This window comes from Hemitrygon akajei, chromosome 5 (genome assembly GCF_048418815.1).
Source record: "Hemitrygon akajei chromosome 5, sHemAka1.3, whole genome shotgun sequence".
Lineage (NCBI taxonomy): Eukaryota > Metazoa > Chordata > Chondrichthyes > Myliobatiformes > Dasyatidae > Hemitrygon > Hemitrygon akajei.
Genome location: NC_133128.1, coordinates 187,740,229 through 187,765,802, shown reverse-complemented (window position 1 = coordinate 187,765,802; position 25,574 = coordinate 187,740,229). Strand labels below are relative to the sequence as shown.

At 40.9% G+C, this 25,574-nt stretch overlaps 1 protein-coding gene across 1 annotated transcript in view; it reads left to right on the top strand.

The window, feature by feature from the left end:
• The window catches only part of lrp2a (low density lipoprotein receptor-related protein 2a), a 396,886-nt gene that overhangs the window by 357,558 nt on the left and 13,754 nt on the right, over positions 1-25,574 (top strand). Inside the window, exons 68-75 of the mRNA XM_073047514.1 lie at positions 7,264-7,383; positions 10,281-10,368; positions 12,839-12,906; positions 14,642-14,756; positions 15,195-15,318; positions 16,016-16,126; positions 17,333-17,431; positions 23,345-23,416. Of these exons, the coding sequence (XP_072903615.1) occupies positions 7,264-7,383; positions 10,281-10,368; positions 12,839-12,906; positions 14,642-14,756; positions 15,195-15,318; positions 16,016-16,126; positions 17,333-17,431; positions 23,345-23,416 (797 nt within the window). The remainder of the gene's footprint in view (positions 1-7,263; positions 7,384-10,280; positions 10,369-12,838; positions 12,907-14,641; positions 14,757-15,194; positions 15,319-16,015; positions 16,127-17,332; positions 17,432-23,344; positions 23,417-25,574) is intronic.

Genomic DNA, 25,574 nt, shown 5'->3' with positions numbered 1-25,574 from the left:
TATTTCTTACATCCAAGGGAGTAAAAATCTTTATGTTGCATCTCCATCACAATGTACAAGCAATAAAGAGGGGAAAGGTGGGAGGATGTTACTCAGACACTTAAGATTGTATACATAATTGTTTTGTATACATGATGTACAGTCAGCTACACAATCAGATCAGTGCACAGTCAGATATGCGATCAGATCAATATGTATTGATCAGTCTGATGGCCTGGTGAAAGAAGCTGTCCTGGAGCCTGTTGATCCTGGCCTTACTGCTGCAGTATTGTTTGCCAGACAGTAGCAGCTGAAACAGTTTGTGGTTGGGATGGCTGGAGTCTCTGAGGATCCTCCGAGCCCTTTTTAAACACCTGCTGCTGTAAATGTCCTGAATAGAGAAAAGCTCACATCAACAGATGTGCTACAGTGTCCACACCACTCTCTGTAGTGCCCTGTGACTGAGGGTAGTACATTTCTCGTAAAGGATTTGGTAACTTCTTCAGCCATTGGAGGTGAAAGAGGCGCTGTTGTGCTTTTTCAACACACAGCTGGTACGTACAGTCCAGGTGAGATACTTGGTGATGTGTATATTAAGGAAAAAAAACATAGAAACATAGAAAACCTACAGCGCAATACAGGCCCTTTGGCCCACAAAGTTGTGCCGAACATGTCCTTACCTTAGAAACTACTAGGCTTACCCATAGCCCTCTATTTTTCTAAGCTCCGTGTACCTATCCAAAAGTCTCTTAAAAGACCCTATCGTATCCGCCTCCACCACTGTTGCCGGCAGCCCATTCCACACTCTCACCACTCTCTGCGTAAAAAACTTACCCCTGATATCTCCTCTGTACCTATTCCCAAGCACCTTAAACCTGTCCCCTCTTGTAGCAGCCATTTCAGTCCTGGAAAAAAGCCTCTGACTATCCACATGATCAATGTCTCTCATCATCTTATACACCACTATCAGATCACCTCTCATCCTCTGTCGCTCCAAGGAGAAAAGGCCAAGTTCACTCAATCTGTTTTCATAAGGCATGCTCCCCAATCCAGGCAACATCGTTGTAAATCTCCTCTGCACCCTTTCTATGGTTTCCACATCCTTCCTGTAGTGAGGCAACCAGAACTGAGCACAGTACTCCAAGTGGGGTCTGACCAGGGTCCTATATAGCTGCAAGATTACCTCTTGGCTCCTAAATTCAATTCCAAAATTACTCACCCTCTCAACTACAGAACCATTGATGTCAATAGGGGTTAGCCTGTCTCTGTTCCTCCTGTAATCCATGATCAATTCCTCTGTTTTTTCGACATTGAGGGAGAGGTTGCTTTCTTGACACCACTTTGTCAGGGTATTGACCGCTCTTCTGTAGGCTGGCTCATCATTGTTGGAAATAAGGCCTATCAATGGCAAAACTAGGTCATCTGCAAATCTGATCAGCAGATTGGAGCTGTAAACGGCAACACAGTCATGGGTGTATAGGGAGTTAGAGGAGGGGGCTCGGGACACCGCCCTCTGGGGCTTCTGTGTTGAGGGTCTGAGAGGCAGAGGTGAGATGTTTCTGGTGTGGTTCTTGGTCCTCATTTCTGCCTCTGTGGTACGGTGCCAAGTTGTACATGGTCCATACATTCCAAAAACCAATTTTGGCCTTGATCTTGCTGGTATGTATTACTTCCTTCATCATGCCAATAGCTTCCTCTCAGTTTTCACTACAGTCAGCCATTCAGGTCTTGGGTAGAAAGTCAGGAATACCCCACAGAGAGATATAGGTTTCTTCATTATTGTTTCCATAACAATTTTTGAGCAGTCAGGATTTAAATATGTTCAATGCCATGCAATGTGGAACAAATGCCTACTGTCTTATTACACAATCTTATAGAGAAATCACATAGTGTTCCAAAAAAAAGTACAACACTGGAAAGTAAATTGGCCAACTATTTGCATATAATTTTCAAACAATATGAAAACAGTTTCTTTTATAGTGTGTGAGATTTTGCATTATTAGCATAGTGGTTAGCGCAATCCTATTACAGCTCGGGGCGGGTGTCGAAGTTCCAAGTTAAATCCTGACGATTTCTGTAAGGACTTTGTACAGTTTGGTCTCCCTGTGAAATGCGTGGGTTTTCTCTGGGTGCTCCAGTTTTCTACCGGAGTCCAAAGACGTACAGTTAGTAGGTTAATTGGTCATTGTAAATTGTCAGTTGTCCTGTGATTAGGCTGGGGTTAAATTGGGGGTTGGTGTGGGGTTGCTGGGCTGGGCGGCACAAAGAGCTGGAACAGCCAATTCCACACTGTATCTCTAAATCGCTAAAATAAAAAAAATGAAATATTTCTCCACCTGAAGCACATGGGTTTCCTCCGACAGTCTAAAGGCATACTGATTAGTTGGTTAATTGGTCATTGTAAGTTGTCTTGTGGTTAGATTAATGTTAAATAGTTATTAGTTTGCAGGGTCATGTGTTTCATTGGGCTGGAAGGGTCTGTTCTGTGCTGTATCTCTAAATAAATAAATTCACATTATATGAAAACCATAGAACCATAGAACACTACAGCACAGTACAGGGCCTTCAGCCCTCCATGTTGTGCCGACCCATATAATCCTTAATTAAAAAAGTACTAAACCCACACTACCCCATAACCCTCCATTTTTCTTTCACTCATGTGCCTGTGCAAGAGGCTCTTAAATACTCCTGATGTTTTAGCCTCCACCACCGTCCCTGGCAAGACATTCCAGGCACTCACAACCCTCTGTGTAAAAAAACTTACCCCTTATGTCTCCCCTAAACTTCCCTCCCTTAATTTTGTACATATGCCCTCTGGTGTTTGCTGTTGGTTGCCCTGGGAAACAGGCACTGACTATCCACTCTAGCTATGCCTCTCATAATCTTGTAGACCTCTATCAAGTCCCCTCTCACTCTTCTACTCTCCAAAGAGAAAAGTCCCAGCTCTGCTAACTGATCAGCACTGATCAATATGAGAAAAATGTAACAGTATGATAATCATTGCTAAATTTTCAACCCTTTTCTAAATTGAAAGGTGATCTACTTTGTAGGCCAAAATCTGAAAGCCTTTTTGCTAATAATCATGATTATGATAAATGCAAGAAATCATAAATAAAATTTATAAGCATCCACCTATCAATGGTACTATACATCCTACAGTACTGTGCAAGTGTCTTAGGCACATATATACATATGGAGCAGAGAACGAATTTGTAAATCTGGCAGAAGCAAAGGGTGTTGGGAATGGTGAGGGTGGAGCACTGAGGGAGGGGCGTTGGATAGGTAACAAAGAAGTCGTGCTGGGGGCAGGGAGGTGCGAGTACAGGAACACCCAGCCCTGAGACACCAGGCAAGGTCATTTGACTCCAAACAGTTGGTTTATTGATCATTGTAGAACATCTCTCTGGTGCTTCCTGCTCCCTCCCCTCTCCCTGCTCCCTTTCCACCCTCAGTCCACAATGGAGACCTATATCAGAATCTGGTTTATCACCACTCACATATGCCGTGAAATTTGTTTTTTTTTGTGTGGTCTGTATATGTGCATCAGACTCTTCCACGGTACTGTATACAGGAGTATTGATCTGAGTATCAATTACATAAACTACCGAAATGTGTATTGAGGGTGATGAACAATACTGAGGCAAAACTGTCTCGTACTTGACTGGGCAACTTCTGAACAAAATTACTTTGTTCTTTGTACATTGCTATGTCAGTGTGGCAGTCCTATAAAGAATTTGACTCTGAAAAATATCATCCTCTTAAACAATTAGTATGACATAAGGAACGTGCTATAATTTATTTCCTTTAAGTGTGCACAGCAGTTTGTCCAATTATTATGCAAAGCAAGGACCATTACAGCTTACAAGGGCCAACTGAATTCAGGTCTTTCCTCTGTAATAGATAAAAGAGAGACTTAATTAATACCCTCCACCTTGTACTAACTCAACGAATGAATCATTCAGAAAGAATTTACAAGGATATTGCCGGGTCTGGAGGACCTGTGTTATAAGGAGGATTAAATAGGTTAGGACTTTATTCCTTGGAACATAAAAGATTGAGAGAAGATTTGATTTAATATACAAAATTATGAAAGGTATAGATAGGTTAAATGCAAATTGGCTTTTTCCACTGAGGTTGGGTGGAACTATGACCAGAGGTCATGGGGTAAAAGTGAAAGCTGAAAAGTTCAAGAGTTGTGAGAGTGTGGGATGTGAGCATCCTAGAGGTGCAGGCGAGTTCCATTTCAATGCTTAAGTGAAGTTTGGATAGTTATGTTGATGGTAGGGGTATGGAGGACTATGGTCCTGGAGAAGGTCGATGGAAGTGGGCAGTTTAAATGGTTCAGTATGGACTAGATGGGCCAAAGGGCCTGGTTCTCTGCTGCACTTTTCTATGACTCTATGAGTAAGATAAGGTTGTCTCCAGCATAAATCCCATCATCGAAGCTTCTCTGAAACCCTGTGCATCAACGAACTCTCCAAATAGAAACATAGAAAGCCAACAGCACAATACGGGCTCTTCGGCCCACAAGGCTATGCCGAACATATCCTTACTTTAGAAATTACCTAGGGTTACCCATAGCGCTCTATTTTTCTAAGTTCCATGTATCTATCCAGGAGTCTCATAAAAGACCCTATTGTATCCACCTCCAACACTGTGGCAGATAGCCCATTCCATGCACTCATCACTCTGCGTAAAAAAAAAAACTACCCGTGACATCTTCTTTGTACCTGCTTCCAAGCACCTTAAAACTGTGTCCTCGTGCCAGCCATTTTAGCCCTGGGAGAAAGCCTCTGACTATCCACACGATCAATGCCTCTCACCTTTGCTTTCAAATTCATGATATTTCTCCATTCTTCCTTATATATTTACTGTGCTGTTTTAAATGCTCAGGTGTATCCTGTTCTGTTATGTCACTGGGATATTGTCTGATTCCTCCTTGTATTCTATTAGTGATGGGCATTTGCTCTGCTATGAGATTCCTGTCACATGGACCACACTCCATTATTTTGCTTGCTTTACTTTTAGAGTTCAATACATCCATTATCTTTTATTGTAGTTTTAACAGTCCCATTTTGGTGATGAGGGAGAGATATGTCTCTACCAAAGGAGGTGTAAGGCACTCCTCCCCTTCATTAACAGCAGGTCACCCTTGGGCAAGGTGTAGCACCTGCTTAGCCCCCCGATCAGGGTCAGGTGAAGCCATGGGAGCAGGTGATAGATGGTCGTATGAGCAGCTGGTGCATATCACAAGCCCTGGTAATGCGAGCACCGATGCCACATAGTCAATATCTGAAGAGGATTGATAGTGGCTGGGGTCATCCGTCTTGTAAAGACACTGCCCAGAAGAAGGCAATGGCAAACTATTTCTGTAGAAAAATTTGCCAAAAACAATCATGGTCATCATGGAAAGACCATGATTGCCCACATCGTACAATTGGGCACAGAAAAAACAAACTGTGGTTCTATGATTCAATGATTCCAAGGATCCAAATGAGCTCTCTGATTTTCAAAGTATAAAAGAATATGGACCAAGAGCTGGTAAATGGAATTAGTTTCACTGATTGACAGGAACATGTTCAGTGTAAAAGCTTGTTTCTATGCTGTATGACTCTATGACTGCATAACTGTAGAATTAGATGTAGCTAATTTCAATAGACAATAGACAATAGGTGCAGAAGTAGACCATTCGGCCCTTCGAGCCTGCACCGCCATTCTGAGATCATGGCTGATCATCTACTATCAATACCCAGTTCCTGCCTTGTCCCCATATCCCTTGATTCCCCTATCCATAAGATACCTATCTAGCTTTCTTTTACTGTAACAATATCTTAAGATATAGGAGCAGAATTAGGCCATTTGGCCCATTGAGTATTCTGTATCTGCTCTACTTCCTCAAAACTACCTGGTCATCCACTTACCTTCATATCATCCACAGACTTTACAACAAAGTCATCAATTCCATCATCCAAATCATTGACATATAATGTTAAAAAAAGCAATCTCAGCACAGACCCCTGTGTAACACCATTAGCCAGCCAGAAAAGGCTCCCTTTATTCTCACTCTATGCCTCCTGTCAATCATCCACTGATTTATCCATGCTAGAGTCTTTCCTATAATCTGATGATGAGGAAGATTCTCGAATTAGAATGTCTACTGAAACTGTCTTATGAAATCATAAACAAGTCTAGAGGAGATGATAATATAAGTTCCTAAAGCTGAAATTCTAGATTTTCAAATTTAAATTGATTCTGAGCAGGAACAAAAAATCTGTGTTCTGTTGTAAGTCTGCCCAGAACAATCATGGTCATGGTAGATGGAATACCATGATCGTCCACGTCATATGACATGGCACTTAATTATCAGAATCAGAATGAGGTTTAATATCACCAGCATATGTCGTGAAATTTGTTAACTCAGTGGCAGCAGTACAAAGCAATACCTGATAATATAGAAAAAATAAGTAAATCAATTACAGTAAGTACTATGTGTATGTATATATATAATGTAGGCCTCCGTTAGTCTTGATAGACCATGGATTTGCGCCTTGGAAAGTTTCCAGGGCGCAGGCCTGGGCAGGGTTGTATGGGAGACCGGCAGTTGCCCAAGCTGCAAGTCTCCCCTCTCCACGCCACCGATGTTGTCCAAGGGAAGCGCATTAGAACCCATACAGCTTGGCACCAGTGTCGTCGCAAAGCAATGTATGGTTAAGTGCCGTGCTCAAGGAATCACACGCAGCCTCAGCCAAGGCTTGAACTAGTGACCTTCAGATCACTAGACGAACGCCTTAACCACTTGGCAGCATTAAATTCAAAATAGTGCAAATAATTCAAGTTAAATTCAAAATAGTGCAAAAATGATGATGAACAATACCTTTGACATTTTTCCCTTTCACTTGTGCATGAAGTCTGCTATTTTCCCTAACATGTAAGCATTTTCCTACACCTGAAGCAACACACACAAAAAATACTGGTGGAACGCAGCAGGCCAGGCAGCATAAACAGGAAGAAGCACTGTTGACGTTTTGGGCCAAGACAGGACTCCTGACGAAGGGTCTCAGCCCGAAACGTCGACAGTGCTTCTCCCTATAGATGCTGCATGGCCTGCTGCGTTCCACCAGCATTTTGTGTGTGTTGCTTGAATTTCTAGCATCTGCAGATTTCCTCGTGTTTGCGTTCCTACACCTGAAGCTGATTTTACTATGGTTTTTGGTATTTTGAATTAAATGTGTATTTTGAAAACTGTCATATAGTCTGTATTTTAATAGTCCACTCTTGTTTCAGTGCCTAATCCTTGCAAGGATGTCTGTAGTCATCTGTGTTTGCTGACACCGAAAGGTTACTCTTGTGCGTGCCCTCAGGGTAGCCAATTTCAAACTGGCAGCGAATCTGAATGTGATGCAGGTATGTGCATTTGATCAATCCACTTATTCAAGATGGAAAATCTTTCACAGACAGTAACATCTGTTGGAGCATGCAAGGATTATTTTCTCATAAACTGAATTTATTAACATGGAGGTGAGGAGGAATTTCTTTAGCCAAAGAGTGGGGAATATGTGTAATTCATTGCATATGTGGCTATGGAGGCCAAGTCATTGGGTATATTTAAGGCAGATGTTGACAGATTTTTGATTAGTCAGGGCATGAAGGGATACAGGGAGAAAACAGGCGATCAGGGCTGAGAGGGAAATTGGATCAACCGTGTGGAGCAGACTCAATGGGCCAAATGGCCTAATTCTGCTCCTATATCTTATGGCCTTATGGTTGTTGAGAAAATGCTGATTGGATTACATTTAGAGTACTGTGTTCAGTACTGGTCACTTCATTTTAGGAAGGATATGGAGGAATTAGACAGAGTGCAGAGGAGACTTACCAAATATCTGCCAGGATTAGAAAACATGTCTTATAAGAAAAGTTGAGCAACAGAGTATGAGAGGTGGCTTGATAAGGTGTATAACATAATGAGAGACATAGACAGAGTGGATAGTCAGCATCTATTTCCCAGTGTGCTGATGACAAAAGCAGAGGCACGGTAGCATAGTGGTTAGCACAACACTTTACAGTACAGATGACCCAGGTTCAATTCCCATCACTGCTTGCAAGAAGTTTGTACGTTTTCCCCGTGACCTCATGGGTTTCCTGTGGGTGCTCGGGTTTCCTCTCACTGGTTGGTAGGTTATTTGTGAAATGGTGGTTGTTTTGTCTCACTGATATATAGATCTGTGCAGTTCCCATTGCATCGGATGGCATATACAGTATTGCTCTCTGATTGTGTTCACAAATGGATGGCCCAGCATAGGAGGGCAAATGCCTCAGGTCAAGTCTCGGCTGTATATCTACTCCTAAAGGACAAGGGACACTCCTTTGATGATAACAATGTGCACATTTTGGACAGGGAGGACAGGTGGTTAGAAAAAGGGGTTAAAGAAGCCACCTTTGTTAAACTGGAAACCCATCCCTGAACAGATGGAGTGGGGTCCAACACCACCTATCAGCTACTTACAATGTAGTCCTGACATCTCTGCCCTGGCATCTCCATAACAGTTCACACCTCCATTCATGCAAAGATTAAGACTAAAGACCCTCTCATTACCTCTGCAACTCTTGACAACCCTCATGTGATTGCTATACCTTTAAACAATTCACAAAGTTTATAAGCTGGAAAACTAACCACCATGGATCAGAACTGAAGAAGCCTCTCGGATGAGTGGCGAAACGTCTTCTGGACAACACAGCCAGTCCAGTTGCCTTGATTTTCTGCTGCTTGATATACAAACGTTTGTACAATGACCTGGATGACTGAGAACCTTCACAGACAGACTTGATTTTCATTTTGTCATTTAATCTCAAGGGTATTTCACTTTGCAAGCCATATCTCTTGAGTAGACAGCCCTCTACTGTGGGTCACCAGTCTGAGGTCTGTCCTTCTATCTCCCAGAAATATGGAAATCTATTTAAAAAAGAGTAACTATTTTTCCAAATCAAGCCTTTTACCCTCAGGGTGGAGGAGCAACAGCTTGTATTGTGTCTGGATAGCCTCCAACCTGATGGCATGAGTATTGATTATTCCTTACAGTATTTTTCTCTCCCTCCTTGTTCTGTTCCCCACTCTGGCCCTTTACCTCTTCTCACCTGCCTATTACCTTCCCCTGGGCTGCCTCCCCCTTCCTTTTCTCCTGTCATCCACTCTCCTCTCCTATCAGATTCCTTCTTCTCTAGCCCTTAACCTTTCCCATCCATCTGTCACCTATCCACTATCCGCTTTCCCCTGCCCTCTCCCCACCTTTTTATTCTGGTGTCTGCCCCCTTCCTTTTCAGTCCTGAAGAAGTGCCTTACTCTGATCGTCGACCATTTGTTAATTTCCATAAATTCTGCCTGACATGCTGAGTTCCTCCAACATTTTGTGTGTGTTGCTGTTACACTTTAGACCTGATTGTAGTGTGTTATAGCATTAAAATTTTTTTATCTGATCAGATGCCTGCCATGTGTGGTAATGGGGATGTGCTCCCACGACATGTTTACGATAGTGTACAGCTCTAATAGCCTCCAACAACCAAGTCCAGCTCCTGGCCTTCACGTGTGGCTTAGCTACTAGGACCAGCAGAATTGTTTCTACTGACGGAAGGGGCACAGGAGGGTTGCTGGCAACTTAAAGCCCGTTACTTTGAGTTGATGGGGCTCGTCAGCTGTGGTGGTCAGTGCATCCAGGAGAACAAAACTTTGATTGCCAACCTCCACTGCCTTGCGTCTATATGCACTCATGGGGAAGGCTTCGGGAGTAAACGCCGAGGGAAAATCCAGCGCTGGAATTCCTAAGGCAGTCCTACATTGATTTCAAGGCTGACTGGCAACACCTGCGATGCCACTGGTAGCATTGGTCTCAGTCTCAGAGTCTTTCTTTATCTGGTCTGGTGGAATCGGCTGCTATTAAGACAATAAGACATAGGAGCAGAATTAGGCCATTTGGCCCATCTAGTCTGCTGCACCATTCTATCAAGGCTGATCCTTTTTTCCCCTCCTGTGTCCCACTGCCCAGGATTCCCAATCATTTTTAATGCCATGAAGCCTTACCATGAACTGAGGGGTCCATAGGGAACCACTCACTATATTGGAAGTACATTCACAATGCATCAGTAGCATGTTTTTGATGTAATCTTTCCAAAATGTTTATTGTTGTGTAATGAAAGTAGAATGCAGATAGATTTTGAGACCTTATCAAACACCAACTTGTAACTGGGAGGATTTGGATCTATTATTGAAGAGATTGTTTTTTTCACTGCATGTTTGCTTATTTCTGTAGCACTGAAGCAACAACCAGCCATGCCACTTGCTTGCAAGTGTAGGAATGAAGGAATATGTTACTTTGAAACACATAGCGCAAAATGCAAGTAAGTTGAAGACTACAGACTCCAAGAAAGCACAATACAGTTTATACCTGGGCTGATGTTTGCTTTGCTTGCATGACCAGATTCTTACTTTTCATAGAGTGGAACAATAGCATAGTGGTTAGCACAACACGTTACAGTACCGGTGATCTAGGTTCAATTCCTGCTGCTGCCTATAAGGAGTTTGCACGTCACTCAAAGTGACCACATGTGTTTCCTCCAGTACTCCGGTTTCAACCCGTAGTCCAAGAGTGTACCAGCTGGTAGGTGAATTGGTCATTGTAAAATGTCATGAGATTAGGCTAGGATTAAATTGGAGGATTGCTGGGCAGCGTGGCTCAAACGGCCAGAAGCAACTGTTCTGCGCTGTATCCCAATACGTAAATAAATACATTCACCCTCTTTTCTTGAAACACTGTTTTTATGCTTGTGCTTTTCAAAATTCCATACATCAATTTTTAAAATTCGAGCTTAATTCCCAATTGGACGCCACCAAACATTGCTGGTTGGGAAATCACTGACCACCGCCTCTGATTTTTTTTCTATCCTCAAGGGAGTTTAAAGATATGTTTAATGTGATAAAACCTTTGTCCTTTATTGGTGAAACACTCCAAACATGAGTGGAGGTATAGAGAGGATTCTAACTTTAACATTATTCACAGATCAATGCAAATTGTCAAAATGATGAATTGTGGAACTTCCTTCATTTATGACTTCAGCAGATATGCTCAATTATCCCAAGTCTATGAAAATGAGTAAACAGTTGACATTTAGAGGCTTCAGGGACTCGGCCTGAAATGTTGACTATTTATTCATTTCCACAGATGCTACCTGAACTGCTGAGTTCCTCCAGCATTTTGTGCTTTGCTCTGGATTTCCAGCATTTGCAGAATTTATTATGTTTATGATTTGCTGCCCAATTAATTAGCCGACTTACAAAGTTTCTGTTTTAAGTGCACGAGCAAGATTTTAATAATTGTAGGACTATCTATTTTCAAGTGCAATATGCTCATCAGTATACTCATTGTTTTTGTTTTAATTCTAGCAGTCATTGATCAATAATGTACGTTTTACTGATCATATTAACTCCTATTCAGTGAGAATGGAATTTGAACTTTAGCCAGTGAGGCATTAGTGGATATTAGCGTATAGGCCTGTTTGGATCATGGTGTCACAGGGTGGGAAGTAATGTCTATGAGAGTGAGCTCTCTAATGCCTTTTCAGTTATTGTACCTAGTTTTAGAACATTGAACATAGAATAGTACAGCACAGTACAGGCCCTTCGGCCCACAATGTTGTGCCGACCCTCAAACCCTGCCTCCCATATAACCCCCCACCTTAAATTCCTCCATATACCTGTCTAGTAGTCTCTTAAACTTCACTAGTGTGTCTGCCTCCACCACTGACTCAGGCAGTGCATTCCACGCACCAACCACTCTCTGAGTGAAAAACCTTCCTCTATTATCCCCCTTGAACTTCCCTCCCCTTACCTTAAAGCCATGTCCTCTTGTACTGAACAGTGGTGCCCTGGGGAAGAGGCACTGGCTGTCCACTCTGTCTATTTCTCTTAATATCTTGTACACCTCTATCATGTCTCCTCTCATCCTTCTTCTCTCCAAAGAGTAAAGCCCTAGCTCCCTTTATCTCTGATCATAATCCATACTCTCTAAACCAGGCAGCATCCTGGTAAATCTCCTCTGGACCCTTTCCAATGCTTCCACATCCATCCTATAGTGAGGCGACCAGAACTGGACACAGTACTCCAAGTGTGGCCTAACTAGAGTTTTATAGAGCTGCATCAATAAGTTTTGAAGTACAGAAAGAACAATGGAAGAGATTGGACATAGTTTTAAAAATGAGAAGTCAGAATCCAGCAAACTCCAGTGTAAAGTTTAAAAGTCACAAGTGAAAATTTCAGTAGAGGAAACTATAGAGAAAATCAGATTGATTGACACCACTTAAAATGAATTATGGACCTGTAATCCCTGATCCCTTTGTTCTACCACACTCCTCAGTGCCCTACGTTCACTGTGTAAGACCTACCCTGGTTGGGCCAACCAAAGTGCAAAATGTTACACTTGTCTGCATTAAACTCCATCTGCCTTCTTCCAGCCAGTCCAGATTCTGCTGCAAGCTCTAATAGTCTTCCTGGTTGTTCTTTACACCCCCAATCTTGCATGAATTAGAAAAGGAATATTAATTATGCATGATATATTTGAAAATAGATTAATTGTCATACAATTATTAAGTGCTTTTGCAATTATAAATGAAACATTATGAAATAACTATTTACCTACCAAATATGTGTGTAAACAAAATTGTTCAATTTAGTGTTTTAACTAAATTATTTACATATCAAAACAAACTATTAATATTGCAAAATTAATTATCTAACAGACCAGATAAGTTTGGGAAAATACTCCTCCTATCAAAAAGGAGAAGTCTGAAATACTACACATTATCTTTTCTGCAGATGTTCTTACGGATATACAGGATATTATTGTCAATTTGCAAAATCCCAGGGGTCTCATCAATCAAAAGGTAATTATTTTTAAACATAAATTCAGTTAATTAAAACATTCAGTAGCCCAGTGAAACTAGTCTAGCTTTTCAATAAAGGTAGCTTTTGTTTTAGTGAGTGCCATGATAGTGTAGCAGTTGGTGCGACACTATTACAGCTTCAGATGTTCTGGGGTTCAGAGTTCCAATAACACCACTACTCTGAAAGAAGTCTCAATATGTCCTTGCCGTGGAATGTGTGGGTCTACTCTGGGTCCTCTGGTTTCCTCCCACAGTCCACAGACCTACCAGGTAGGTTAATTGGATTTCTCCTGGTTTGCTGTGGGAGCACTGCTCTCAAGGGCCTGTTCTGCACTATATCACTAAATAAATAAATGACTCTGCTCACACAGCAAATGTTGAATGATTCTCGTTGATTTCGAAAAGCCATCACTGCAGGTAAATAAACAAGGACTGAAAATTTGTGTTTGCTATTTGTTGTGAAATTAATGTCATATTTATGATTTTTCCCCATAGTGAGCAAAGGGAAGAAAATTAGATTATTTTTAGTTTAAATTTTGTTTCCCTGAGAAATGACTGAAATTATTTTGTCATATTTTAAGCATTGTGCCAACAGCCTGGGTATATGTGAACATACAAATTGACAGCTGGAGAAGGCCGTTCAGCCTCTCAGCATAATGGATAATTGTAACTCTGCATTCTTCTATTTTCAACCCCATGATTATCAATTATCTACCTCTGCTTTAAACATTTTATAAAACTCCTGCTTCCAGCACCCTTCAATGGGCATTTACTTACTTGCTGCCCATTATGCCTTTGGCATTTAGAGCAGCAATGAAGGTCCTCCATCTCCACCTGTCCATACCATCACACACAGATATAGGAGCATTCTTCATTGCTGTTTCTGTAACAATTCATTTTTTGACTGGTCAGACTTGCTGTCATGAGTTGAACCCCCGAACCTGGAGGACCAGTAGAGCAGTCTTAATCTGGCCTCTACCCTGTGACCTGTTTGGCATGGGTGACCCTACTAAGAGCCAAAGCTTAAAGCCCTGACTCTAGCCAATGTAGCTCTCTGGGTCATCAAGGCATGCAAGCCTCCAAACCCTACGACAAGCTTGTGGTCCTCTTGGAAGTACAATGGACATATGACCCATTAAAAGGTAAAAGTTTCCCTTATCTCCATCTTAAATTAGGGTACCCTTTATTTTCCAGTACTAGTTCAGAGTTCTAGATTCTCCTGCAAGAGTAAACACCTCTACATCAACTCTGTGAACTCCCAGAACCTGCTTCTATCAAGTCACCTGTCATTCTTCAAACTCCATAGGATACAAATCAAGCCTTTAGCTCAGGGATTTCCAACCTGGGGTCCACCTACTCTAACTTCTCCCCATAAACCACCCATTCCATTCCAGGTATTACCCTAGTAAATTTTCACTGAACTGCTTCCCATGCATTAACTTTCTTTCGTTATAAAGAGAGTGATACTGTATACAGTATTCAAGCCAGTGTTCTATACAACGGCATACCGTTTTACTTTAGTATTCAATTCAAACTAAACTTTGATGAGTAGAAGTGTTTGGTGTAGGTCATGAAAAGTAACTCAGTAAGTTTAATTCTTAATCTACATCAAGTGCCTGATATCCATTCCTAAAGCATTCCAGAATGGTACAGATTGATCTTTTAAGTTGTGGTTTCTTTATCATGTTTGATGGTCATGTGATATAAAAATGCTTTTATTTTTCTTTCATTATAGCAGCAATAGCCGTATTAATTGTCATCCTAATGCTGGGAGCACTAGCTGCTGGAGGAGCCTTCCTGAATTACAGACGCACAGGCTCAATTCTGCCAGCTTTTCCGAAGCTTTCAAGGTTACATATTTTTACAGTTCTGCATGAATTTCTGAGTGAAGGAGGTATATAATAACAGTGTGATCAACTAGGAGCAAAGTTATATTATTATTGATCACAAACTTACTAACTGAATTGAGTTTTTTTAGCCCTTGCTCTTCAACTGTTCAGATCGGTAAATGTTCTTTTATGTAACTTTATTTTGTAAAAATTGTTCTCATAAATTTTACACAAGGCAACTCACCTATATGGAAATGATAACTGTAATCAAGAAGTATAGCAGCATTACTTTATACAAAGCACAGCAAAAATATTTTAAAATCCAGGAATAAATTATTGGTTATATCTGATTTGTTAATAGTTGTGTTTCTCCCTCTAACCCTGACTTTCCTTTGCATAGGGAAATTTCATTTTCACTATTTAATTTAGAAATGACCAGATTTTTGTTTCTTCACAAAGTTTAAGCAGTCCTTCCAAACCTGATGGAAATGGGGTGACATTTAGAGCTGGAATGGATGACGGAATGTACGATGATACTTCTGCCATTAACATAGATTCCGCTATTGGTGGAAGAATGCCTGTGGTAAGATGAACATTATGTACCGTATAACCAATTTGCATTTAGTTCTGGATTACTAACTGTTTTGCACTGTGCTGAGTTGAACATTCCCTCTAATGTTTATTTTTATTAACTACGAGCAGGAAATTTGCTCCTGAAAACTGTGCAGCACTGTAAATATCTTTTATTTTTGGAATATGTACCTCAAACACAAGCTACAACTCACAACACAAGTAAACAATATCAGGCAATCAAAAGAACTGACAATAGCAAAAATAAAATATTTTGATTAGACAGCGCCATCATTCAGCAGGCTGACGGTTCATTAACAATGAGCTACCGACTTCCATTCTGTGTTTATTGTTACAATTTGTAACAGTGTTGTAACTTGAACTGTAACTATGTGAATACATTGAAGCTTTAAAATACTTCAAAGGTAAGGTTGTGGTATATTTATTATTTAGAAAATGTATGGATTTTATTCATTAATGTAATTAATTACAAGGTATTTCACAAATTATCTTAATAGAGATTTCAAAATTATATTAAGATAACTCCAAAGTAATATTAAATTGTGTAAAAGAAGGTTCCAGCTGCGGGACAGCAAAGGCTATATGCGTGAGAGTACTTTGGGCACTGTGCAGCCACACACCCACACAGCTTAGAGGGAGATTTGGCTCGGTTGCTGTATTGAATCTGAAAGAATGCTCTTTTGTCACAGTATGAAAATGTTATCATCAAGGAAGGAAAACAAACAGCCCGGTTCGAAAATCCAGTGTTTGGAGCAAAGGAAGTTCCTTCCAATGAGCCTCGGGCGGTTGTACAATCAGCGGTAAAATAAGAAGAGACTATTGTATTACCAACTGCTTTCAGAACAAATGTTTTTATTTCAATTAAATCATTTAGTTGGTGATGGTGATTGTTTACCATTAATTTATCAGACACCACTGTAAATATTGTTTCAAAAACAGAATTGTCAGGCTGTAACTGTCCAAGTATATACTGTATATATCACAAGATGTATGTTAAATTTATAGACCTCTTTATTTATAGTGGAATTAAACTATACTGGATGTTATAGTACATACATCTTAGAAACCTAGAAGGAAAGAATAGGGTCAGGTTAAAGCCTTGTTAAGAGTAAGGAGAGTCCTGTTTCACTATTCAGTTACATCATGGCTGATTCATGTATTAACCTCGATTACATGCCTTGATTATTTTCTGTTCAGAAAGTTTACATAACAAAATTCCATTTGGAGATGTTTAATTAATCTAATACCAATAGTTTTGGAACAGTATTTTAGATTTACAAAAAACCTCCAGAAACTTCCCAGTGGCCAAGCATTTTAATTCCCATCCCCATTCCTGTTTGGACATGTCAGTCCATGGCCTCCTTTGTGCCAAAATGAAGTCACCTTCAGGGTGGAGGAGCAACACCTTATATTCCATCTGGGTAGCTTTCAACTTGATAGCATGAATATCGATTCCTTCTTCTGGTAAACAAATTCCACTCCACCCCCTTTCTCTAAAACCCATTCTAACCTTTTAATTCTTTTCAGCTGCCTAGTACTTCCCCCTGGGTCCCCACTTCCTTCCCTTTCACCTAGAGTCCACTCTCCTGTCCTATCAGATTCCTTCCATTCCAGTCCTTTACCTTTCCTACTCACCTGCCTTTACCTATCATCTTCCAGCTCGACTCTTTCCCCTCTCCCCACCTTTTCACTCTGAAAACGTCGACAGTTTATCCTTTTCCATAGATGCTGCCTGATCTGCTGAGTTTCTCCAGTGTTTTGGGTGTGTTCATCATATATCTTAGATTGTTTTTTCAACATGGCTAGTGAATCAAACAGCAGAGACAGTTTGGTTATCAGTTGAAAAACTAAAACCAGCTGGGTACAAAATTACTTTTTATCCAAGATCAATAACAATAGGATTGAAGTTAAATTGTACCAGTGAATATTGAAATTAGATTCAGTGTATGTTTGTGTTTGACTCTAACATGTTTTATTTGTTTACCTGTTGTTTTGGAATGGCCCAGGTGATAATGGCGGTCGGGGATGAAATAAATGACATCAGCTATAATAATTCTACATACTCTTCGCTGCCTCCATCTGTGGACAAACCTGTTTCAGCTCAGGTAAAAACAAAAGTGCATTTCTTTCCATTAAGTCTATACCAGCTGAATTTTTGCCCCCAATTCTATCCAGGTCTGTCTGAACAAATCTGAACTTCTCAGTCTCATAATTTATTTGGAACAGAACCACAAAATATGCAATCACATGATTCTGCTGCAGTGGCAAAATTCTCTAAAATCTCATTATGCAAATCACATACATGCAGGAAAGGTGTAAATAAGGTTGAAAGAATACAGAGAAAGTTTACAAGGATGTTGCCGGGTTTGGAGGACCTGAGTTATAGGGAAAGACTGAATAGGTTCGGACTTTATTCCTGGGAATGGAGAAGATTGAAGGGAGTTTTGATAGAGGTATACAGAATTATGAAGGGTATAAATAGGGTAAATGCAAGCAGGTGTTCTCCACTAAGTTTAGGTGGGACTACAACTAGCGGTAATTGGTTAAGGGTGAAAGGTGAAAAGTTTAAGGGGAACATGAGGGGTAACTTCTTCACTCAGAGGGTCGTGAGTGTGGAATGAGCTGACAGTACAAATGGTGCATGCAAGCTGGATTTCGACGTTGAAGAGAAGTTTGGATAGGTACGTGAATGGGAGGGTTAAGGAGAGCTATGCTCATGGTGCAGGTTGATGGGAATAAACAGTTTAAATGGTTTCAGCATGGACTAGATGGGTTGAAGGGCCTGTGTCTTTGCTATACTTTTCTATTACTCTATAATTGCTTGTAGCTAATGGTGTTTCATTGTTTAAGAAAGAAGGTATGTCATGCCAATCCTTGGGAATTTACTAGAAAAAATTCTGAGGATCTATCAGCATTTGAAAAGACACAGTCTAGTTAGGAGGAATTAGCATAGCTTTATGCATGGAGGACAAAGCTTGACATATCTTTTAGAGTATTTGGAAGAGGTAACCTAAAGGATGGATAAGGGTAGGACAGTGGCTATTATCTATTTGGAAAAGGCCGGTATGGAATGGTGGGTCATTTAGGTCTCATGGAGTTCAGGAGAGGTAGTTAGATGGATTCAAAATTGGCTTGTGGTCAAAGGTTCTTTATTGGATACAGCCAGCACAAAGCCAGTGACTAGCAGTGTGTCACAGGGATCAGTGTTGGTACCTTTGTTATTCAATATAGATGATTTGCAAGGCTTCATCAGAAAATTTATGGATGCCACAAAATTAGGAGGTGTTCTCGATAATGTAGATGGTTATTTTAAATAATAGGGGTTAGCAAAGTGGGCCAAAGAGTAGCAAGTGATTTCAAGTGTAAAGTGATGCATTTTGGAAAGTCAAACCATTATTGGACTTATACAATGAACGGTAGGGAAACAGGGAGTGTAATGGAACAGATAGACCCATGAGTACAAGGGCATCATTCATTGAAACTGGCATCACAGGTAGACAGGGTGGTGAAAACAGTTTTTAGCACTCTGACCTTCATCATTTTGTTGGTGTTGAACTGCTGTGGACAGTTCTGATCACCCTGTTATAGGAAAGATGTGGTTAAACTGGAAAGAATACAGAGAATGTTTATGAGGATGTTGTCAGGACTAGAGGATATGGCTTATAGAGAGAGGGTGGACAGCATAGGTCTTTACTCCTTAGAATGTAGGAGAATGAGGGACAATCTTATAGAGAAGTTTAAAATCATGAGAACCATACAACAGGTGAAATGTAACAGTATAGGCAAGCCAAAAGCTAGGGAGCATAAACTTAGAGTGAAGGGGCAACTTTTCACATGAAGTGTGGTGAGTAGATGAGTGAATTGCCACAGGAAATGATTGAGGCAGGTACAAACGTGTCGTTGAAGAGTCACTTAGATAGGTTTATGCTGGGCCAGGGCTTGGACAACAATGGCCCAAACTCAGGAAATTGGGACAAACTGAGTGAACACCATGGTTGGCATGAATTGATTGTGCTGAGAAATCTGTATTCATGCTCTATTGCTGTATGATCTCTAACAGTCACTTCTCAGAATGGAATTTTCATTTACCACTTTTCTCACCATTGTAATATACATAAATTCACACTACAATTTACATGGTTTAATTTGTTAGTGAAAGCTACTGAATTTATACAACAGTCAGGGGAATAGTTAAAACAGAAAAGTTGCAGTAAAATACTGGGGATCTGTGGGTTGATCATGGGCGTTGCATCCCAGCTGTCTATGTGATACACAAGCCAGGGCATGTATGGAAGGGAGAGCAAGCTGTTGTCCATATACAAACCCCATTTCCAGAAAAGTTGGGATATTTTCCAAAATGCAATAAAAACAAAAATCTGTGATATGTTAATTCACGTGAACCTTTATTTAACTGACAAAAGTACAAAGAAAAGATTTTCAATAGTTTTACTGACCAACTTAATTGTATTTTGTAAATATACACAAATTTAGAATTTGATGGCTGCAACACACTCAACAAAAGCTGGGACAGAGGCATGTTTACCATTGTGTTATATCACCTTTCCTTTTAATAACACTTTTTAATTGTTTTGGAACTGAGGATACTAATTGTAGTAGATTTGCAATTGGAAATTTTGTCCATTCTTGCTTGATATAAGACCTCAGCTACTCAACAGTCCGTGGTCTCCGTTGTCTGATTCTCCTCTTCATGATGCGCCATACATTTTCAATAGGAGATGGATCTGGACTGGCAGCAGGCCAGTCAAGCACACGCACTCTGTGTCTACAAAGCCATGCTGTTGTAGCCCGTGCAGAATGTGGTCTGGCGTTGTCCTGCTGAAATAAGCATGGACGTCCTGGGAAGAGACGTCGCCTTGATGGCAACATATGTCTCTCTGAAATCCTAATATACGCCTCAGAGTCAATGGTACCTTCACATACATGCAACTCACCCATGCCATGGGCACTGATGCACCCCCATACCATCACAGATGCTGGCTTTTGCACCTTTCGCTGATAACAATCAGGATGGTCGTTTTCATCTTTGGCACGGAGAACTCGACGCCCGTTTTTTCCGAAAACTAGCTGAAATGTGGACTCATCTGACCAAAGCACACGGTTCCACAGTCTTTCGGTCCATCTGAGATGAGCTCGGGCCCAGAGAACCCACCGGCGTTTCTGCATAGAGTTGATGTATGGCTTCCTCCTTGCGTAATACAGTTTCAAGTTGCATTTCTGGATGCAGCGACAGACTGTGTTAAGTGACAATGGTTTTCCGAAGTACTCCCGAGCCCAGGTGGCTATAATTGTCACAGTAGCATGACGGTTTCTTAGGCAGTGCCGCCTGAGGGCTCGAAGATCACGCACATTCAACAGTGGTTTCCGACCTTGCCCTTTATGCACTGAGATGTCTCTGAATCTTTTCACAATATTATGTACTGTAGATGTTGAAAGACCTAAATTCTCTGCAATCTTGCGTTGAGAAATGTTCCTTTTGAACTAACTAACAATTCTCTCACGAATTTTGGCACAAAGGGGTGAGCCACGACCCATCCTTGCTTGCAAAGACTGAGCCTTTGATGGACGCTACTTTTATACCCAGTCATGATACCACACTTGCTACCAATTAGCCTGCTTAATGTGGAGTCTTCCAAACCGGTGTTACTTGAATATTCTGTGCACTTTTCAATCTTATTTTCATTCTGTCCCAACTTTTGTTGAGTGTGTTGCAGCCATCAAATTCTAAATTTGTGTATATTTACAAAATACAATTAAGTTGGTCAGTAAAACTACTGAAAATCTTTTCTTTGTACTTTTGTCAGTTAAATAAAGGTTCACGTGAATTAACATATCACAGATTTTTGTTTTTATTGCATTTTGGAAAATATCCCAACTTTTCTGGAAATGGGGTTTGTAGATATAGATTACTGATGTAGATGACCTAATACTGAATGTCAGGATATTAGGAGTGTTCCCTCTTCTTTCAGACCTCTGTCTCGGAAAACAGCACTTCCATATATCGGAGTTTATTCGTGTCTGCATGTGCATCTGTAATGATGAAAATATATAAGAGAAAAGTCAACATTAAAGTATATTTTCAAATTCCATTTCCTTTTTCCAGACCTTCAAAGTTCAAAATAAATATTGTGTGTGTGTGTGTGTGCGTGTGTGTGTGTGTATCACCATGAGATTCATTTTCTTGCAGGCATACTCAATAAATCCATCCAAAATTGAATAATAACCGTAACAAAATTAATGAGAGACTGCAGCAATTAGGATGTTCAACCAGTACACAAAAGACAACAAACTGTGTAAATACAGTAAATAAGAGTTAATAGCAATAAATAAACAAGCAATAAGTATCAAGAGCATAAGACAAAGAGTCTGGAAAAGAGAGTCCATAGGCTGTGGGAACATTCCAATGATGGGCCAAGGGAAGTTGAGTGAAATCATCCCATCTCATTCAAGAACCAGGTGGCTGAGGGGTCATAAATGTTCCTGAACCTGGTGGTGGGAGTCCTGGGGCTCCTGTACCTTCTTTCTGATGACAGCAGTGAGAAGAGAGTATGACCTGGGTGGTGGGGTTCCCTGATGACGGATGCTGCTTTCCTGCAACAGTGTTCATGTAGATGTGGCTAAGTTTGCGGATGACACCAAGATAGATGGAGGAGCAGGAAGTGTTGAAGAAACGGAAAGGTTGAAGAGAGACTTAGTTAGTTTAGGAAAGTGGGCAAAGAAATGGCAGATGAGATACAATGTTGAGAAATGTACGGTTGTACATTTTGGAAGAAGAAATAATTGGACAGATTATTATTTAGGTGGGGAGAAAATTCAAAAATTGGAAGTGCAAAGGGCCTTGGGGGTTCTCGTGCAGGATACCCTAAAGGTTAACCACCAGGTTGGGTTGGCAGTAAGGAAAGCGAATGCTATGTTGGCATTCATTTCAAGAGGAATAGTATATAAGAGTAAGGAGGTGTTGATGAGGCTCTATGGGGCACTGGTGAGACCCCATTTGGAATACTGTGTGCAGTTTTGGGCCCCCTTTCTTAGAAGGGATGTACTGATGTTGGAGAGAGTTCAGAAAAGATTTAGGAGGATGATTACTGGAATGCAGGGGCTAACATATGAGGAGCGTTTGTCAGCTCTTGGACTGTATTCATTAGAGTATAGAAGAATGAGAGGGGATCTCAGAGAAACATATTGAATGTTGAAAGGGTTGGACAGAGTAGATGTGGAAAGGCTGTTTCCCTTGGTGGGTGAGTCCAGGACAAGAGGCTACAGTCTTAGAATTAGAGGGTACCCATTTAAAACAGAGATGAGGAGAAATTTTTTTTAGCCAGAGGGTCGTGGATTTATGGAATTTGTTGCCACATACAGCTGTGGAGGCCTGATCATTGAGAATGTTTAAGGAGGAGATTGATAGGTATCTAATTAGTCAGGGTATCAAGGGACATGGGGAAAAAGCTAGAAATTGGAACTAGATGGGAAATAGTTTAGCTCATGGTGGAGTGGCGGAGCAGACTCGATGGACCAAATGGTATACTTCTGCTCCTTTGTCTTGTCTTGTCATGTGCTTAGTGGTGGGGAGGGCTTTACCCATGATGGTTGGGGCCATATCATTTGTTTCAGATGCTGGGCCTCTTTCTCACCAACAGTTCACTGCTGCATATTGATTGCTATCCTGTCTCCCATGATAAACACTAAAGTATCTGTTGTACCCGAGAAATGAGCATGAACATTATATAGGCAAACACAAGGAAATCTGCAGATGCTGGAAATTCAAGCAACACACACAAAATGCTGGTGGAACGCAGCAGGCCAGGCAGCATCTATAGGGAGAAGCACCGTCGACGTTTCGGGCCGAGACCCTTCGTCAGGACCCGAAACGTCAGCATTGCTTCTCCCTATAGATGTTGCCTTCCATGAACATTATATATTTCAATTAGAATCCTTTTGGAGTGTGGTTCACTAAGGTCCAACTTCTGTTGTTTATATTGATGTCATTTTGTCCTTTTTAGGAATCAATATGGAATTTTTTCAGAAGAAAGCCCAAACAAAGCTCGAATTTTGAAAACCCTTTCTACGCAATGGTAAGTGTTAACTTCATGTTTGTATAAGTTCATTTTGTATTTTTATGTTACCCCATTTAAAAATGTATTTCAATGTATTGATCTTCACTCTAGTCTTAGGCACATTATTTATATATTTATATATATATATATATATATATATATATATATATATATATATATATATATAGGTGGGGTGTCTGAGACTTATGCCAGTAATATAGCAATTTTATATATTGTACTGTACTACTGCCTCTAAAAAAAACACATTTTTTGACATGTGTGAGTGATGATAAACCTGATTCTGATGTGGGCCTCCATTGTGGACTGAGAGTGGGAAAGGGATAGGAAGAGGAGGGATCATGGTTGAAAAAGGGGTAAGGGGAGCAGATAGAGCAGGAAGCACCAGAGAGACCTTCCATAATAACCAATAAACCAATTGTTTGGAATCTAATAACCTTGACTGGAGTCTCACTGCTAGGTATGTCTGCACCTGCACCTGCACCTGCACCAATCCCTCGGCCCCTGGCACTCCTCTCTGCCACCTGTCCCACACCCCTCCGTGGCACTCCACCCTCTTCATTCCCAACACCCTTTGGTCCTGTGTAAATTTAGTACTGTGCAAAAGTCTTAAGCACCCTAGCTATATACTGCGTTTGCCCAGGACTTTTGCACAGTACTCTATGTGAATGATTCTGATAAGAATGTTGATAGCATGATTAATAATTAGGGTCAATAACTCTACCGGGTGTTCTTATAGACCACCCAATAGTAACAGGGACATGAAGGAGTAGATAGGGAGACAGATTCTGGAAAGTAGTAATAATAACAGGGTTGTTGTGGTGGGAGATTTTAATTTCCCAAATATTGATTGGCATCTCCCTTATGTGAGGGGTTTAGATGGGGTGGAGTTTGTTAGGTGTGTTCAGGAAGGTTTCCTGACACAATATGTAGATAAGCCTACAAGAGCAGAGGCTGTGCTTGATCTGGTATTGGGAAATTAACCTGGTCAGGTGTCAGGTCTCAGTGGGAGAGCATTTTGGAGATCGTGATCACATTTCTATCTCCTTTACCATAGCATTGGAGAGGGATGGGAACAGACAAGTTAAGGAAATATTTAATTGGAGTAAGGGGAACTATGAGGCTATCAGGCAGGAACTTGGAAGCATAACTTGGAAACAGATGTTCTCAGGGAAATGCACCGAAGAAATGTGGCAAATGTTCAGGGGATATTTGCGTGGAGTTCTGAGTTGGTACGTTCCAATGAGACAGGGAAAGGATGGTAGGGTACAAGATCCGTGGTGCACAAAGAATGTTGTAAATCTAGTCAAGAAGAAAAGAAGAGCTAAAAACTAGGTAATGATATGAATCTAGAAGATAATAAGGCTATCAGGAAGGAGCTTAAGAATGAAATTAGGAGAGCCAGAAGGGGCCATGAGAAGGCCTTGGCGGACAGGATTAAGGAGAATCCCAAGGCATTCTACAAGTATATGAAGAGCAAGAGAATAAGATGTGAGAGAATAGGACCAATCAAGTGTGACAGTGGAAAAGTGTGTATGGAACTGGAGGAAATAGCGGAGGTACTTAATGAATACTTTGCTTCAGTATTCACTAGGGAAAGGGATCTTAGTGATTGTAGGGATGACTTGCAGTGGACTGAAAAACCTGAGAATGTAGAGATTAAGAAAGATGATGTGCTAGAGCTTTTGGAAAGCATCAAGTTGGGGAAGTCACCGGAACTGGATGAGATCTATCCCAGGCTACTGTGGGAAACGAGGGAGGAGATTACTGAGCCTCTGGCAATGACCTTTGCATCAGCAGTGAGGATGGGAGTGGTTCCGGAGGATTAGAGGGTTGTGGATGTGGTCTCCTTATTCAAGAAAGGGAGTAGGGATAGCCCAAGAAATTACTGGCCAGTGGGTCTTACTTCTGTGGTTGGTAAGTTGATGGAGAAGATCCTGAGAGGCAGGATTTATGAACATTTGGAGAGGCATAATATGATTAGGAATAGTCAAAGGCAGGTCGTGCCTTACGAGCCTGATTGAATTTTTTGAGGATGTGACTGAGCACATTGATGAAGGTAGAGCCTTCTCTCCCTTCATCATTGATGGGCTGAGAAGTGGCAGATGGAATTCAACCCAGATAAGTGTGAGGTGGTTCATTTTGGTAGATCAAATAT